The sequence below is a fragment of the Genypterus blacodes genome, unplaced genomic scaffold (assembly GCF_046128005.1).
Source record: "Genypterus blacodes isolate CSIRO-AG114 ecotype Tasmania unplaced genomic scaffold, CSIRO-AGI_Gbla_v1 ptg000044l_1, whole genome shotgun sequence".
Lineage (NCBI taxonomy): Eukaryota > Metazoa > Chordata > Actinopteri > Ophidiiformes > Ophidiidae > Genypterus > Genypterus blacodes.
The window spans coordinates 8,320,407-8,335,338 of record NW_027466857.1 but is presented as its reverse complement, the minus strand read 5'-3'; the positions used below and the strand labels follow the sequence as shown (position 1 = coordinate 8,335,338).

At 40.6% G+C, this 14,932-nt stretch overlaps 4 protein-coding genes across 4 annotated transcripts; 2 read left to right on the top strand and 2 right to left on the bottom strand.

The window, feature by feature from the left end:
• The first annotated feature begins 1,407 nt into the window (after positions 1-1,407).
• Positions 1,408-5,231, top strand: clic2 (chloride intracellular channel 2). Its single transcript, XM_076149173.1, has 6 exons — positions 1,408-1,724; positions 3,062-3,171; positions 3,841-3,966; positions 4,054-4,154; positions 4,243-4,424; positions 4,615-5,231. Exons 1-6 carry the CDS (start codon positions 1,671-1,673, stop codon positions 4,774-4,776), a joined length of 735 nt encoding a protein of 244 aa, XP_076005288.1. The 5' UTR covers positions 1,408-1,670; the 3' UTR covers positions 4,777-5,231.
• Positions 5,232-5,454: 223 nt separating this feature from the next.
• Positions 5,455-6,989, bottom strand: urp1 (urotensin-related peptide 1). Its single transcript, XM_076149209.1, has 5 exons — positions 6,840-6,989; positions 6,499-6,627; positions 6,340-6,380; positions 6,139-6,244; positions 5,455-5,623 (listed from the first exon to the last, which is right to left on the bottom strand). Exons 1-5 carry the CDS (start codon positions 6,940-6,942, stop codon positions 5,592-5,594), a joined length of 411 nt encoding a protein of 136 aa, XP_076005324.1. The 5' UTR covers positions 6,943-6,989; the 3' UTR covers positions 5,455-5,591.
• A 2,275-nt stretch (positions 6,990-9,264) lies between these two features.
• c1galt1c1 (C1GALT1-specific chaperone 1) lies at positions 9,265-12,378 on the top strand. Its single transcript, XM_076149047.1, has 2 exons — positions 9,265-9,413; positions 9,832-12,378. The coding sequence occupies exon 2, from the start codon at positions 9,846-9,848 to the stop codon at positions 10,803-10,805; it is 960 nt and encodes a 319-aa protein (XP_076005162.1). The 5' UTR covers positions 9,265-9,413; positions 9,832-9,845; the 3' UTR covers positions 10,806-12,378.
• On the bottom strand, positions 12,377-14,586 carry mcts1 (MCTS1 re-initiation and release factor). The gene is made up of 6 exons (XM_076149048.1): positions 14,409-14,586; positions 13,342-13,494; positions 13,150-13,247; positions 12,925-13,058; positions 12,722-12,789; positions 12,377-12,636 (listed from the first exon to the last, which is right to left on the bottom strand). The coding sequence occupies exons 1-6, from the start codon at positions 14,417-14,419 to the stop codon at positions 12,555-12,557; spliced, it is 546 nt and encodes a 181-aa protein (XP_076005163.1). The 5' UTR covers positions 14,420-14,586; the 3' UTR covers positions 12,377-12,554.
• Between the last annotated feature and the right edge of the window lie 346 nt (positions 14,587-14,932).

The window sequence follows — 14,932 nt, the reverse complement described above, 5'->3', positions numbered from 1 at the left end:
AAAATTGCATAAACAGCCAGTTGGAATGTTGAATGAAGCCAAATTCATTTCTGAATGGCATTCTCGTATCAGCACATACGTACACGCCAATAAACACTCCCTCCATATCAGCAAATCATACGTACTAATGGATCCGAATACACTAAAAGGCGTCCTAAATTAGAAGGTAAAGCATACATTTTAATTAGGTGCGTAAGTCAGTGTGACACTCCCACCTTCTCGTCCAGTAAAATTCCATTCACCTCCCATAGAAAACTCCCTAATCTGGCTTTGTTTGAGTCTGTACCGCTGTGTGTGTGTGTGTGTGTGAAGGGAGGCTCTCAAGTTCAGCGACATCCCAGCCTTTGTAGGCCTTCAAAATGGGAGATATCTTAGGAATGACTCCTCCAGGTAATTCACTCCTCAGTTACATTCCCAGAACAGGGAAAATGTTATTTATTGTTTTAATGTGACTCTCCATGTGAGTCTTCCCCCCCAAGTGTTGTATATTCCCATAACCCTCAGCAGATAAATGAGAACTGACGCTGAGAAGTCTTGTGGTGTGGAAATGCCCACACAGCAAAGTGTGGGGATTTAGTCTGAATTTTCTCTTCCCCTTTTTATCTTCGGGGATAATCTGGTATAAGCACCGTAGCCAACTGGGTCCACACCCTTAGACTCTCTTGGGACCTGTGGCCATGAGATGAATGTAATTATTTTTAATTTTTGGTTTGTTCTCATCTCTCAACAAAAAAAGCTTGAGAGGAATCAAAAGTAAAACCTGAACAGTGAAGGGATTTCCCAGAAGTGGTGCAAAAGTCAGCAACAAATATCACCGCAATTACATCATCAACACATTTCCTCATAGTTTCAAGAAAGCAGTGCTCTTCAACTTGAATATTGTACAATAATATACCAATAACACTATACAATTAGTCTTCTACTCTGACAGACAGATCATATAATGTTCTTAAATTGAAACAAAGAATTCAGGAAGTCAGCCTGCATTTGTACGATCATGCTTTTATTGCGTTCACAAAAAACAGTGTTTCTGAAATTGTGGGATTTGTGCCACTGGTGGTACTTGAAGCTCTCCCTGGTAGTAGAATTAAAAAATTAAAATCCATAGAAATAGAAAGGCAAAAAAATGGTGACATGTTGCTAAGGTGGTGTTTTGCTTGCTTGGAGGTTTGATAGTTTGAGAACCACAGCTCTCACTGTATGTTCAGTCAAACAGATGTGTTACAGTGGCTTTTATGCCATTCAATTAGATTTGATGTGTCAGATGCTTTGTGTTAAGATGAGATTAAGATCAGTATTTTGTCTAAATATTGCATTATGAGGAAGGAACTATTTTAAGCTCCCTTCATAGATTTTGGCATTGGGTATATATAAGGGTGCACCCCCGCCCATACTGTGGATCCTCCCTCTTGCTCCTGACTTGTAAAGTGTGTTCAGCGTGACAGCCTCCAAGGAGCCCTCAGACAAAACACAGCAGTGAGGAGATACACATCCTCCTGATATACACAACTACAAACGCACACTGGGACAAGAGCGGCGGTAGTTCAAGGACACTCCAGAGCAGAGACAGAGCAGCCTTGAGGACCTTCTTGGGGGTTAAACAGAACCAGAGACTTTGGTCCAGAAGGAGCGTGAGGAGAGCAGTTATCTGGACGTGACACAGTGACGACATGGCACTACGGCAGAACTCAGAGAAGGATCCAACCGTTGAGTTATTCATCAAGGTCAGTCAGTTTGTTTCTAACTTTACAATCAGATCAGTCAAACAAATAGTTAAGAGATTGTACTTACGATGTTAAAGTCCAAATTAAAACTTTAAAGTCCATTGTCAGAGAAATGTGCGGCTAGTATTCATATTCCGTCTGAAATTGTCACCTAATTTCTCTTCTAAAGGAAAAGAATCTAGGATTTGCTTTTTGATTTGTCATTTCTCGAAACGGGCATGGATCTGTGTATGTGTGTGTGTGTGTGTGTGTGTGTGTGTGTCAGTGTGTGTGTTTGTGTGTGTGTGTGTGTGTGTGTGTGTGTGTGTGTGTGTGTGTGTGTGTGTGTGTGTGTGTGCAGCATCAATCAGAGGACAGTTCTCGTTTCAATGGCACCATCCACAGATGATGTGCTGCAGATGTGAAATGTTTTGTCTCTTGTTGAGAGTGAAAGTGTGTTTTTTTATCAGTGATCTCTCACTGCAGACTGTAGAGCCTCCTTATCATCACACACCCAGAAGGAGCAAGGAACACGCAGAGCGAATGGCCCCAAACCTGAACCGGGCAACACCCATTTATACTTATACTTAGAAACACACACACACTCTCTCAAACATAGTAGACCAAAGGTGGGAAGTAGATGATATGACTTTGAATGTTTTCATTAAATTCCCTCTATTCCTCCTCATATGCATTTTCATGCAAACAGTGTGTTTGAGAAACTAATATCTGAAATCTATTTCAGCTGGATGACAATCAATTTTTATTTCTCTCTGCCTGTAGATGAGCATGTAATTATTTATGTTATCTAAAAGCAAACTGAATGATAAAGAACATATATCACCAGGACCAAGACTGTCATTATTAATGTATTATTATGTGCCACATTTCCAATTTAACACTCTAAAGGCAACATTCATTTACTTTCAATACTTGAGAGAGCTATTAGGATTATTATTCAATCATTAATCTTTAATTTTGGAATAAGCCACTCCTTCATTATTAGCATTGTTGGTCTCAAAGTCTGTTTATTCTCTGTTATGGTGCACACAGTGTTTTAGTTGATGGCATCAGTTCATAGATCTGGATCATGACTGACATAACAATGGTCGTGATCTGCCCCTCGCACAAACATATTAGCAACATATCAGATCCATTCTGAGGGAAACATCAGTTTGTACAAATGTCATCTGTTATCTGTAATTGCAACACAATGACCTTTCATTTATTGTGACTTGTTAGGGAGATTGTAATGCGTCATATTTCTGTGTCTCATCTCATATGATTGTGGCACTAACCGTTTTCCATCTAAGCGCCTGACATCTTTCTTACGTGTGGTAATTTTCCATGTTTTCCAGGCTGGACATGATGGCGAGAACGTGGGGAACTGCCCCTTCTGTCAAAGGCTCTTCATGGTGCTGTGGCTGAAAGGAGTCAAGTTCACTGTGACCACTGTTGACATGAGGAAGTAAGTCCTCCCCCCAAACCCTCCCACACACACACACTTCCTGAGCATCTGGTTGCAGGAAGTTTCACACAGAACTCTCGACATAATTTATTAAGAGAAAATTAGGTGTTGTTTTTTTCTCAGTAATTCAATCCATTTCTGCCTGTCAAAGGCTGCACAGCTCATTGTGACTCACAGCGGTAGAGGGAGGAGGCCCAAAGTGTACAAAGAGCTCTGTGTCGCTGTCACACAAACACCTTTTTAATTGGGCCCGTGTTGTGTGAACTTCTCAGAGCCATTAGAGGTGAACAAATAAGATCAGGAAACTTTGAAAGGACGCTGAGTATTGAATGATTCAGTTCACACACACACACACACACACTGTGGGACTTGAAAAGCTGGCCACTCCCGGCAATGTGTGTTTAAGGAACTAAACCAACAGCCAACGTTGAAATCATTAATCCAGAATACCATATTTCACATTTGACACCATCGATAACCTCTGCATTCACTGACTCCAGAATGCCTCCCTTGGTTTTGACATGTTGGATAGTAATTAGGCTCAGTGTGATTGTGGCCTTTATTTGACTCCCCCCCCCCCCTCTCTCTCTCTCTCCCTCTCTCTCTCTCTCTCTCTCTCTCTCTCTCTCTCTCTCTCTCTCTCTCTCCATCCTCCTATGTGCACTCCAGGAAGCCAGCGGAGCTCAAAGACCTGGCCCCTGGGACAAACCCTCCTTTCCTCCTCTACAACGGCACCCTCAAAACAGACTTCATCAAAATTGAGGAATTTCTTGAACAAACACTGGCCCCTCCTAGGTATTGTGTGCTTAATTATTCACATTAAAGATTCTGACTGCAGCTTCAAATGCATTTCTTCCCAGCTTCCTCTTATCCCCACCGCAGGTACCCTCATCTGAGTCCACTTAACAAAGAGTCATTTGACGTGGGCGCTGACATCTTTGCAAAGTTCTCCGCTTTCATCAAGAACAGTCCAAACAATGCCTGTAGGTTGGCTTTCTTGTGCTATATCCAATCTAACATAATACATAACATACCATAAACATTGAATGTCTTATATTTCTGAATCACCAGTCCATGAGAAGAACCTGCTGCGGGAGTTCAAGCGTCTGGATAACTACCTGAACAACCCCCTACCCGAGGAGATCGACCACAATTCCTCAGAAACCATCGTCATCTCCAAGAGGAAGTTTCTGGATGGAGACCGGCTCACTTTGGCCGACTGCAATCTGCTGCCAAAACTGCATGTCATCAGGGTGAGACAGTGCATCCTTCTTTTTAGCTGTGATCAACCGGTTTTGACTTACCCGCATGTAAACAGGGACATGTGGCTGCTCATGGGTAACAGTGAGAAGAAAATGAATAAACCTATGCAAAGTGTTGGCTTTGACATGCAGGAACCCTCATGTTTCTATAAACGCATCCTCTCTTTTTCCTGATTAACAGATTGCAGCCAAGAAGTACTGCGACTTTGACATTCCAGCCCAGTTTACCGGGGTGTGGCGATACCTTCAGAATGCCTACGAGAGAGAGGAGTTCAAACAGACGTGTCCAGCAGACATTGAAATTGAGAAGGCTTACTTGAGCGTGGCCAGCAAGAGGAAATAAACAATTCACTCCCATGTCTCCGCCCAGTGTAATCTGCCATAGCAAGATGGTGATCTGAGTAAAGGACACCTAAGTAATCACTGGCAGTTCCACCCGAAATGACCCGTGGTTGCAGTGGGACATGGAGAATCGTAAACTAAATGTTTTATTCTTTGTATACTGATTATTTATTCAGAGTCAATCTACAGACAATTTTTATTTTTATGCCACAAAGAAAAGGCCACATGTGCAATTCACCTTTGATAATTTACCAGATTGTTTTGTTTATATTGTAAATATAACTATTTTTCTGATCAGAACCCCTTATAGACACATGGATATGTTAGATATGTTAGTGTGAGCAGCTTAAGCTCCTTACAGGTCATGATGATTTTATGAAAACGTGTAATAGAATTTTGTATGTTACTCTGCAAAGTCTTGAGTGTATCACTAATAAAAAGTAATAATACAAAAATTATCTTGTGAGTCAGGGGGAGTGAATGAGTCAGTGTGTGTGTGAGAGAGAGAGAAAGTTCATTGAACTATACTGCTCTCTTGTGGAGGAAAAGCAACTCCTGAGAATTCTCCTGCATCAAGTCTCAAACAACAAATACATCTTTACTCAGTGGACACATGCAGACTACAGTAATGAAACTTTCTCAGATATTCATGTTTATTTATTTACCGTTTTTACAAATTAAAAAATAAATTTTCTGTTCTTCTGGTACAGATGATGAACACACTTCAGAAATCAAAAATGAATCTGATGATGGAGTATGAAGATGTTTCCAACCAGGCCATGCTGAGACCACAGCAGTGTTCCAGCTGCTGCACGACTAGTTGGTCACACAGTATTTCCAGAAACAAGCTGTGGCGGGAACAAAGAGCACAGAATTAGGATAAAGAGAATAGAATGCACATTTATGGAGCCATTCAAGGTGATCAGTCAGCCAACAAAAAAGAGGATGTTTGACATAATCCTGTAAAAACTGTATTTACCCTATGAGATGGCAATTCCCATCACATCAACATCACTGATGTCATCCTGGACTCTGCGCCCACACTACTGTGCCATGTTCTCACAACCTCCAGCGGCCGTGGCTTCCTGCTGTTTCAACTTCAAGCTACTTGTACCTCATATTGCCTATTTTACCTCAGGGTCTACGTAAAAAGTTTAACAACAACAATGATAATAATAATACAACCTTCCTTCTCTCTCTCTCTCTCTCTCTCTCTCTCTCTCTCTCTCTCTCTCTCTCTCTCTCTCTCTCCTTTCCCCCTCTTTCTGTATAAAAAAATATCTCCAAAATATCCTATAACTGTATGCACACTGTCATAAAATGTTTGCTCCAATAAAAACAAATTGTAAAAGCAGTTGCTCACCCCTCTTGTTTGTTTTCGGCAGGTTCTGCTCTGATCGGAGAAAAGCCTGCGAGCGAAGTTTGTCAACTGCTGCCAACTTCATAAGTGCTTCCTTGAAGTCCTCAACCTAAAAATCAGCACAGCATTCATGATAAAACAGATGATACTCTACATGGATCAATGTTGTATTTTTGTAAGAATTATCATCATTAACAGGCTTACCATGTTGGAATATTTATCCTGTTGTCCTGAATCTTTAGCTCCTTGAAGAAGAGAAAGATGAAAAGAGAGCTGAAACATCACGACATTAGTAATTGTATGTGTGAAAAAAGAACTAATTGAATTTTTGTTGCAAATGTTTGTACATTGTGTTGCTTATACCTTTATTCCATGAGTCTCTCCCTCCATTGCGCTGCATCAGGAGAGGGTACAGATTATCCGCCTCTCTCTGCTCCCCCTCAGCAGCGTTTGCTCCATCCTCCACCTCTGACACTAACTTCTGTATGAAGTCTGTTGAGACAAAACGGTCACCTCTCACCACTGTGTCCTAAAGTAGACTTGTGTAATACCGCCGCAGATGGCTACAGAGAATTTTGACCCATATCAGGCATGGCAAACAACAGCAAACATTTCAGCAAGCGGCGAAACTGAAATGCAAGATGACATCAATGCCAGTAAAGTAGATTATCAAAGAAAAATTAAGCAAACAGTTGTTCTTTTACCTGCTTGTGGTTCCACGTTGGAGTCAGGGTACAGAGGTAGAGCATGTGTCCATGTTGCAGAGCAGATCACAGCTATGAGGTATAACGGTGCGACAGACAGCATGCTGACTTTATCTTCTGATGGCCAGATCAGACTACCGCAGCTCGGTGCAGAACTTCACTTATATATCGCCTGTGGCCATCCATCACAAACTGATCAATACATTATCATCACAGCCAGTCACCTTCTTAATGGTTTTGAAGTGATGGACCAGGCGTCATAGACACAATTTAGGGGACCTTGTCAATTCAGCCTGAGCCTATCTCTGCTTGTACAGAGAGCCCTGACAAATGTTTACTCCAGCAGTAATCAGTGGCTGCCGGACCGATGCTTTATGTCTGACAGTGTGCGATGGGCTGCTCATCCGCCATGGAAAAACATGTCATTGCACACATCTGAGATCTTTTGTTGTTACACAGGGCTCGTGGAAGTGTGTCACTGTGTTTTCTGCGTCATTCTGTGTTGAATAGTATAACTTAGAATAGTAAATAACAGGCTTTCACAGAGGATAAATTATGTAAGCTTGTATTCGTGGAACAAAATCAGCCTTTTTAAAGCTTAGACAGTTTGTTTGTCTCATTGCATTTTGGACTTTTTATTTCTAAACACTGATCAAAGTATAGAGACCAAATCATCCTCTATGTAGTATTCAGTTATTGTATGATTCACTCAAACCTTTTATCTCACGATTCCTTTTTATGTCATGATTTATATCTAAATCTCAATGATTAAAAGATGTTAAAAAAAATCAAGTTAAAGTTTTTAGCTGTTGGAGGAGGCTCTCTGTCAAGCTGAAAGGTCACTGATGCTCTTCAGATGAGTTGTATGTTGCATCAGGTGATTTATAAGTCTGCCTCTACTCTCTGAAATTGCTACAACAAACATTTGATCCATCTGGCTGATGCCAACAGAGTTTGCAGCTATCACAAAGTAGGTTAAAGCCTAAAACACCAGACAAGACCAGTGACTGATTACCAGAACACAGATCAGTTCCTTCTTATTTTATCTTTTTATTTTGCATTTCAGGCAGTCCAGGACGGGGGTGTGTGAATGCGGGGTAGTGTGACTGTGGGGTTAGGTGGGGTTTCGGAGTGGGACACCATCTCTCTGGTTCTTTCCTTTCCTGTTTGTTTCTCCCCTATCTCTCTCTCTCTCTATCACAACCTATGATGCGATTTGTACTACCCTAAATTGCTGTTTGACATAATCCTGTAAGTTCTGTATGTACCCTATGACATCACTGCAACTCCAGTCCACTTGTACTCTGTGGTGTTGTGGAATAATGCCTTTATTTTGGAGTAACCGGAGGTGGGGAGTAGCGTGGTGGCCGTTGAGACACACGCCTACTGCGGTTGTATTTAGTTTGTAAATAAAGTAAGACTCCGATTAAGTCGTTGTACGAGCCTCATTATAAGAATAACTTGACATACTCCACCTCAGGGTCTATGTATAAAGTTTACCAACAATAGTAGGGATATCACAGCCTTCCTCCCTTCTCTCTCTCTCCTCTTTCCCCTCTTTCTATGTAAAAAATGATCTCCAAAATACCCTTCACCTGTATGCACAATGTCATGTATAATATCTGCTTCAATAAAGACAAATTGCAAAAAAATTAAAATAAAGCCTAAAACACCAACCATACAGATACAGACAGAAAATACTGCTTGAAAGGGGAATAAATAAAAGCTGAACTTGTTTCTTAGTTTAAAGCAATATATGATTATCACAAGGTACTAATTGGAGATGTACATGTTGAAGATTTGGTGTTATTTCAAACTTTTTTTTTGCTATTTGTTTTTGTTGAAGCAAACATTTTACATACAATTGTAGGATATTTTGGAGATCATTTTTTATACAGAAAGAGGGGGAAGAGGAGAGAGATAGAGAGAAAGAAGAAAGGTTGTATTATTAATATTGTTAACTTTATACGTAGACCCTGAGGTAGAGTACAAGTAGATTGAAATTGCATAGGGTACATACAGTTCTTACAGGATGATGTCAAACAGCAATGTAGGCTAGTACAAATCGCATTAACTGGTAAGCCATTTCCAATTTGCCAGGTGGTATGTTAATATAGTTTATCAAAAACAATGTTCAATTGAATAGCTTATTGTGCCAGAAGTGAATGCAATGTATGTATATTCCGTCCGATTATATTTTGATTTAGTGCAAATATGTTGTAAAAGCCTATAGAGAGATAGATAGATGAGATAAGAGAGAAACAAATAGAGGACATCCCACCCAGAGACCCACCCAACCCCGCAGTCACACTACCCCGCATCCATACAACCCCATCCTGGACTTTTCATATAATTCAACAATCGGAGGCTAAAAATGAAGTGGATCCTCGTAAACGTCCATAGGGGCGCTGTTAACAATATTCAGACTAAACCTCCATTAGAGGATCCATGAAAGCGGAAGTGTGTGTGTTGTATGTGAGTGTTGTGTGTGGCGTTAAATGTTTACATAGAGATAGTTTTCGGATGAGGCTAAGGTGTATTCAGACAATCGACATCATAGGCACGATTTACGTGGTAAGTGTGGTGAATGCTATTGAAGAATCGATCTAATGTACCTATATATGATTGACATTATTTGTTATATTCCAACAATGCTCTTTACGTTTAGGTTTACGTCATCTCTGTAGCGAAACAACGACCGTCTGCTTCGAGTTAGCATTCGCACTCCGCGTACATTAATGGACAATATTTAGTTACAAGTAACGTATAGGTAGCGATAAAAAGTATTACTCGTACTACTCATAGTCAGTCAGTCATATTCGCGGAAAGATACTGGAGAAATTGTCTATTCTACGCAAACGAAACTGGAGTCGAATGTTCAGGCTCCGGTTCGTACCAGTTCGTGTCCTTATCCTGTCTGCATGTAGTTAGTCGACGTGTTTACATTAGATAAGAATTTCACGCTGTGCCTCTTCTACTCTGCGTCCCCCAGTGTCTGCTGTCGCCATGTTCTCGGAAAGCGGCTCTTTTATGAAGGGGGTGCTCATGGGAGGCCTGTTCTGCCTGGTGCTGTCCCTGCTGGGCAGCTTAAGTCCCGCCATGGAGTCCGGCACCGAGGAGAACCAACACCACCATCACCACGTCAAGGCCCCCAGCAAAGAGGAGCTCAAAAGCCTCACTGAGATTGAGATGGAGGAATTGAGTCATCATGTTCGAGTGTACTGTATCATCATGGTGGAGCCCAAGTTACTGGTTTACTGGGCCACTGCCAAAGACACGTGGAGCAAACATTGTGACAGAGCTGCATTCTATACCTCAGAGGCTTCCAAGGCCTTTGAGGCGATCAACCTGAATGAGAAAGATGAGTGGGCCAGGTTACGCAAAGCTTTGAAACATGCTTTTGATAACGCGGGCGACCTGCGCTGGTTCTTCTTGGCACAGCCTACGACGTTTGCCATCATTGAGAACCTCAAGCATTTGGTCCTCACCAAGGACCCCACTGAGCCCTTCTACATCGGCCACGCTATGAAGTCAGGGGAGCTGGAGTATGTGGAGTACGAAAGTGGTATTGTTCTGAGCTACGAAGCCCTGAACAGGTTAGTGAAGGTGTTCCAGGACGAAGACAAATGTCCTGAAAGGGGACGAGCCCTGTGGAAGCTGAGTGAAGAGAAGCAGCTGGGCATATGTCTGAAGTATACAGGTGTGTTTGCAGAAAATGGCGAAGATTCCCACGGGAACGGCCTGTTCAACAGCAAGAGTGTCGACAGTCTTATAAGTGATAGCATGAAAAACAATCCCTCTAATGTGGTGGAGGGCTGCTGCTCTGATCTGGCAGTTACATTCGGTGGAATGTCACCCAATCAGATGCAGGTTATGATGTTTGGTGTTTACAGACTTCGTCCTTTTGGTCATGATTTTCATGACTCATTACTATTTTACCCACCTGAAGGCTCAGACAATGACTAGGGGTTCTTTAGCTGAACTTGGAACAATAAAGACTTCCTTCTGTGATGATGTGCTCGCTATTGGGAAATGGTGTTTGTGAAACTGGGAACTGGAAAAAATATTTTTATGTATTGCATTTTGTACCTTTTGCACTTAGCACATTCAGCATCCCATTCCTTTGTGGTGTAGGTAAATTGGGTGTGCCGTCCTTTTGAATGAAGATTGAACTGGAAGATGTATTCCTCTTTGTGCTATGAGACCTGAGATGGTTTGAGTGTTAAAATCATGTTTGTGTTTTTGTCTCACCCCTGTATTGGCATAAAATGAATTTTTAGCTAATGGTTGCGTACATACTCATCCCTCAAATCCACTTTAAGAATTATTTTTCAAACTTTATAGCAGTATGTGACTATTCTGAATTTAATATTCTATGGAACAACCAAATCATGCCGAAAAATTGGGATTGTTGAACATTATAATATGTAGTTAAATGCTGTGGGACATTGTCAGAACTGTGTCTGAATAAAACAAAAACATTTTTACCATGTTGTTGTTAATCTTTGCTCATGAAGTTATTTTGGGTACATAAAATAGTTAAATACCCTTGATTTCTATTGGATATACCTCATTGTACAAACTGTTTTGTCAGTGTCACAACAACTTTATTTCAATGTTATCAGCTGCCGTAGCTTCATGGTTCTTTAAAGGGACCAATAAACACATTCAGATGCAACTGCAGTTGTAGAAACATGTTGTTTGTCATCTGAGTAAATGATTCCTTCAGATCACAAGATTCCTACCAGACTGCAGCAATTTAGCCAAAGAACTGTGGCACTGATAAAACCCCTGACTGATTGAATATCAAGGATTTGTGAGGTTAAGTAATTCACCCTGAAATGAAATGTCTATATAAATGTCTAATATACATGTTTTCATCTTTAGTGAGAGAGGAACTGAAACTAATATGTTGCTGTATAATGAAATGTGATAACTTGATAGGCATTGTTGTTTTTGTGAAAAGCAAATCTTGTTTCAATTGAGGGATTGATTTTCTCATCCATCTACCTGTTTTCTTCTATACATGCTTTATCCTGTGCTGGATCAGTGGAGGGGGGTTTGTTTTGTTTACGCTCTATTCATGATGATAGCTATTATTACCACTTTATATCCAGCACTGATTAATGGTTACAGTTCTGATCCTCTTTGTAATATATTTAAGACATGGATACTAATGTATTATGAGTTAAGACAAGATGTAAAGACCCAATTTTCAGATGTTTCAGATAGGCTGTCCGGTTGTATTTACTTTTGAGAGAGCTCAAAGGCTGACAATAAACATGTAGAACCATGAAAAGTCTCAGTGAAAGGGTTGAGCAAACTCATAGATAAGTAATTGTGTTAACTGTGTCGCCTAGCCACTCCCTCTGTGAACAAACACCAGCATCCTGTACTGATGAACAAGGACTCTTATCTCTTAAACTCAGAATGAAGGACAAACAATAGGACAGACAGTGAATCTCAATTTCCTGGAAACCGTGCAATATGTAACACGCAGTTCCTCCATTCATCGAAAATAAAGATCTGATACAAAATACCAAGTGAGAAGGTGTTTTTATTTGTGCAGAATGGCGACTGCTTCAAAGCCTCCGGCAGGTTACACAACTGAGTCCATAGGTGTAAACAGTTGACTGGCAGCTCATGCCTCGCTGTCAGGGGAGTTTCACTCTTTCATGGAGGCGTCGGGGGCGGGGGGTGGTGGTGGTGATGTCATCATTTGTACGTCTTCATGTGCCACAATCCGTCATTAAGATAATGAACATTCTCAATTCCAATTCCCTTGTTGACTTTTTCTCTGCGGGCAAAACACAAAAACAGATTTAAAAGGCGAACATTGTGAAAGCAACAAGCAAAAAGGTATAAATATATTAAACCCTTACATGCTGTCTGCGGACATCTTCATAACGCCAACACAAAGTGCATGTTGTTTTCCCTCTGCCATTATGGCCTGTGCTTATTAAAGACAAACTCACAAGTTGTTGATGAGAATTTGCAAGCTTCGAATCATACACATGAAAAGTAACACTGGAAGATGAGGTGGATTATTAACAAAGATCAAACATGGCTTGGCTCAAAAGGATACAACCACTGTGTCCGCTCCTGCCGGGTAGAGTTTAGCACCCGGTGACGTCAACCCGGGGCACATGATGTTGGCTCCACTTAAGACAAATTTAATGGCGCCTTTGTCTACTTGCTGGTGTGGAAGGATGAAAGGATCTACGACACACAAATTAAGATTAAAGATTCGTTGGACATCCAAGTGGCCACACTGATACAACAACTAATCAACCGGACATTAGACTCTTACATTTATGCAGCAATCTGAGAGTTGGGTAGAATGGTCCTTCTCTCTGTCTGAAGAAGAGCAGTTCTCCGTTCACTGTCAGGATTTCAATGTGCTCATGGCTGCAACAACAATAGGAATAAAAGAACAATTACAACAAAATGTCAATAACACAAACAAATCTTCCATATGAGAGTCACGAAAGGGAAATCGTACCATCTCACTATCTTGACGGGGTCCTTTTTTGGCATAATGTGATTGAGCCATGATTCAATTTCGGGAAACTGTTCCAGTAACTGATTTTTGATTCCTTTGATCACTGATGTTTTCAGCTGAATACAGTTGGACACATTTTCCTTCTCGTCAAATCTGAAAGAGGGAACAGAGAATCACAGCAGCGTTAACCACCTGGGAAACAACGACACTGGTCAACACAAATGATGTATGAAATCTGTTTTATTGTTCTTTAAATGACGATGATTTGAAGGTTGTTTAATAGCCATATGCTCTGTGTACCCATGGCATTACACCAAATAAACTATATCAATATACTCAAGTTATGGTTGTGTTGTCTTAAGGAAATACCAACATCCAAACATGCTCATCCATAACAGTCAATACAAATATACAGCTTTAGAAATCGTTGCCTAATGCGAACTTCAAAGGATATTTACTTATGTTACAGTAAACCTTTACCCAGGAAAAAACAAAAACCCACACAAATACACCAAAAAACAACCACAATTTCATTATTTAAGATAGATATAAAGGTTGCTAAATACAAAGAAACACAAATATAAGCCTTTCCTTGTAACAAAACCAAAGAGAACGAAAAAAAAACAACCACACCGTACAAATACAGAATAAATCCCTCCAAGCTAAACAATACTGCATCTAGTTACAACTCGTCTTGGTATTTCCTATTTTTAGATGCCAGTTCAAACACATGGCATAGCGAAATAAGAGATTTCATGTCTTGACTTTGGCTCACTTATGATACATTTCCCGGATTGACAGAATGGTAAAATTCAGGACATTTATTGTTTTGGGTTTTTTGCGTCATTCGCATCAGCCGACGTTCACAAGTAGCATTTATATGGTTTTAAAAGATAGCATTAAGTCACGCGTAGTTGTGATCTGGTTAAACCGATGACACAGGCAATAAACGGATGCAGCTCATGATACATATCAGAGCGACTGAATGACTGAACATAAACTCCAGGCGCGTTGGCTAACCCGCTAGCCCTCTAGCTACAACACGGAAACAATACAAGACAACGTACTTTTTAAACATCCTCGCTGGTCACCTATACTGCGATCCCTAAGGCTCCCCGGGCTTATCAGTTGGGGAAAATAGAAATGTGAAACAAGATGTAATAAATCTCTCAAAACAATCCAATGACAATTCCACGCTTGTTTCGTAGTGTAGGGCCAGCAGAATGGGGATTGCGTCGTTTTGCGGCAGTTTCTGCGTTTCACGGCACACAGGATCTAATTCGTTTACGAGACCCACTTCGCACCCTACACTGTTACATTTAAATTAAAATTCTTTAATGAAATAATGAGTTGAACCACCAAATCGACTATTATTTCTCACTTGATTCAAAAAATAAATAAATTACATGGCAATGTTCGTTTAAGTGAGGACCGGCTTGTAAACAAAATGCACATACTTTGGTAGAAGTTTTCTATGCTTAATTGCTTGAATAATTAAACATAACGCCAATTCGTATGCGGCTTATAGAGAAATTGTAAAATAAAAACTGGTGTACTTTAATGAAATGCGTACATGTGCTGCTATGACTCC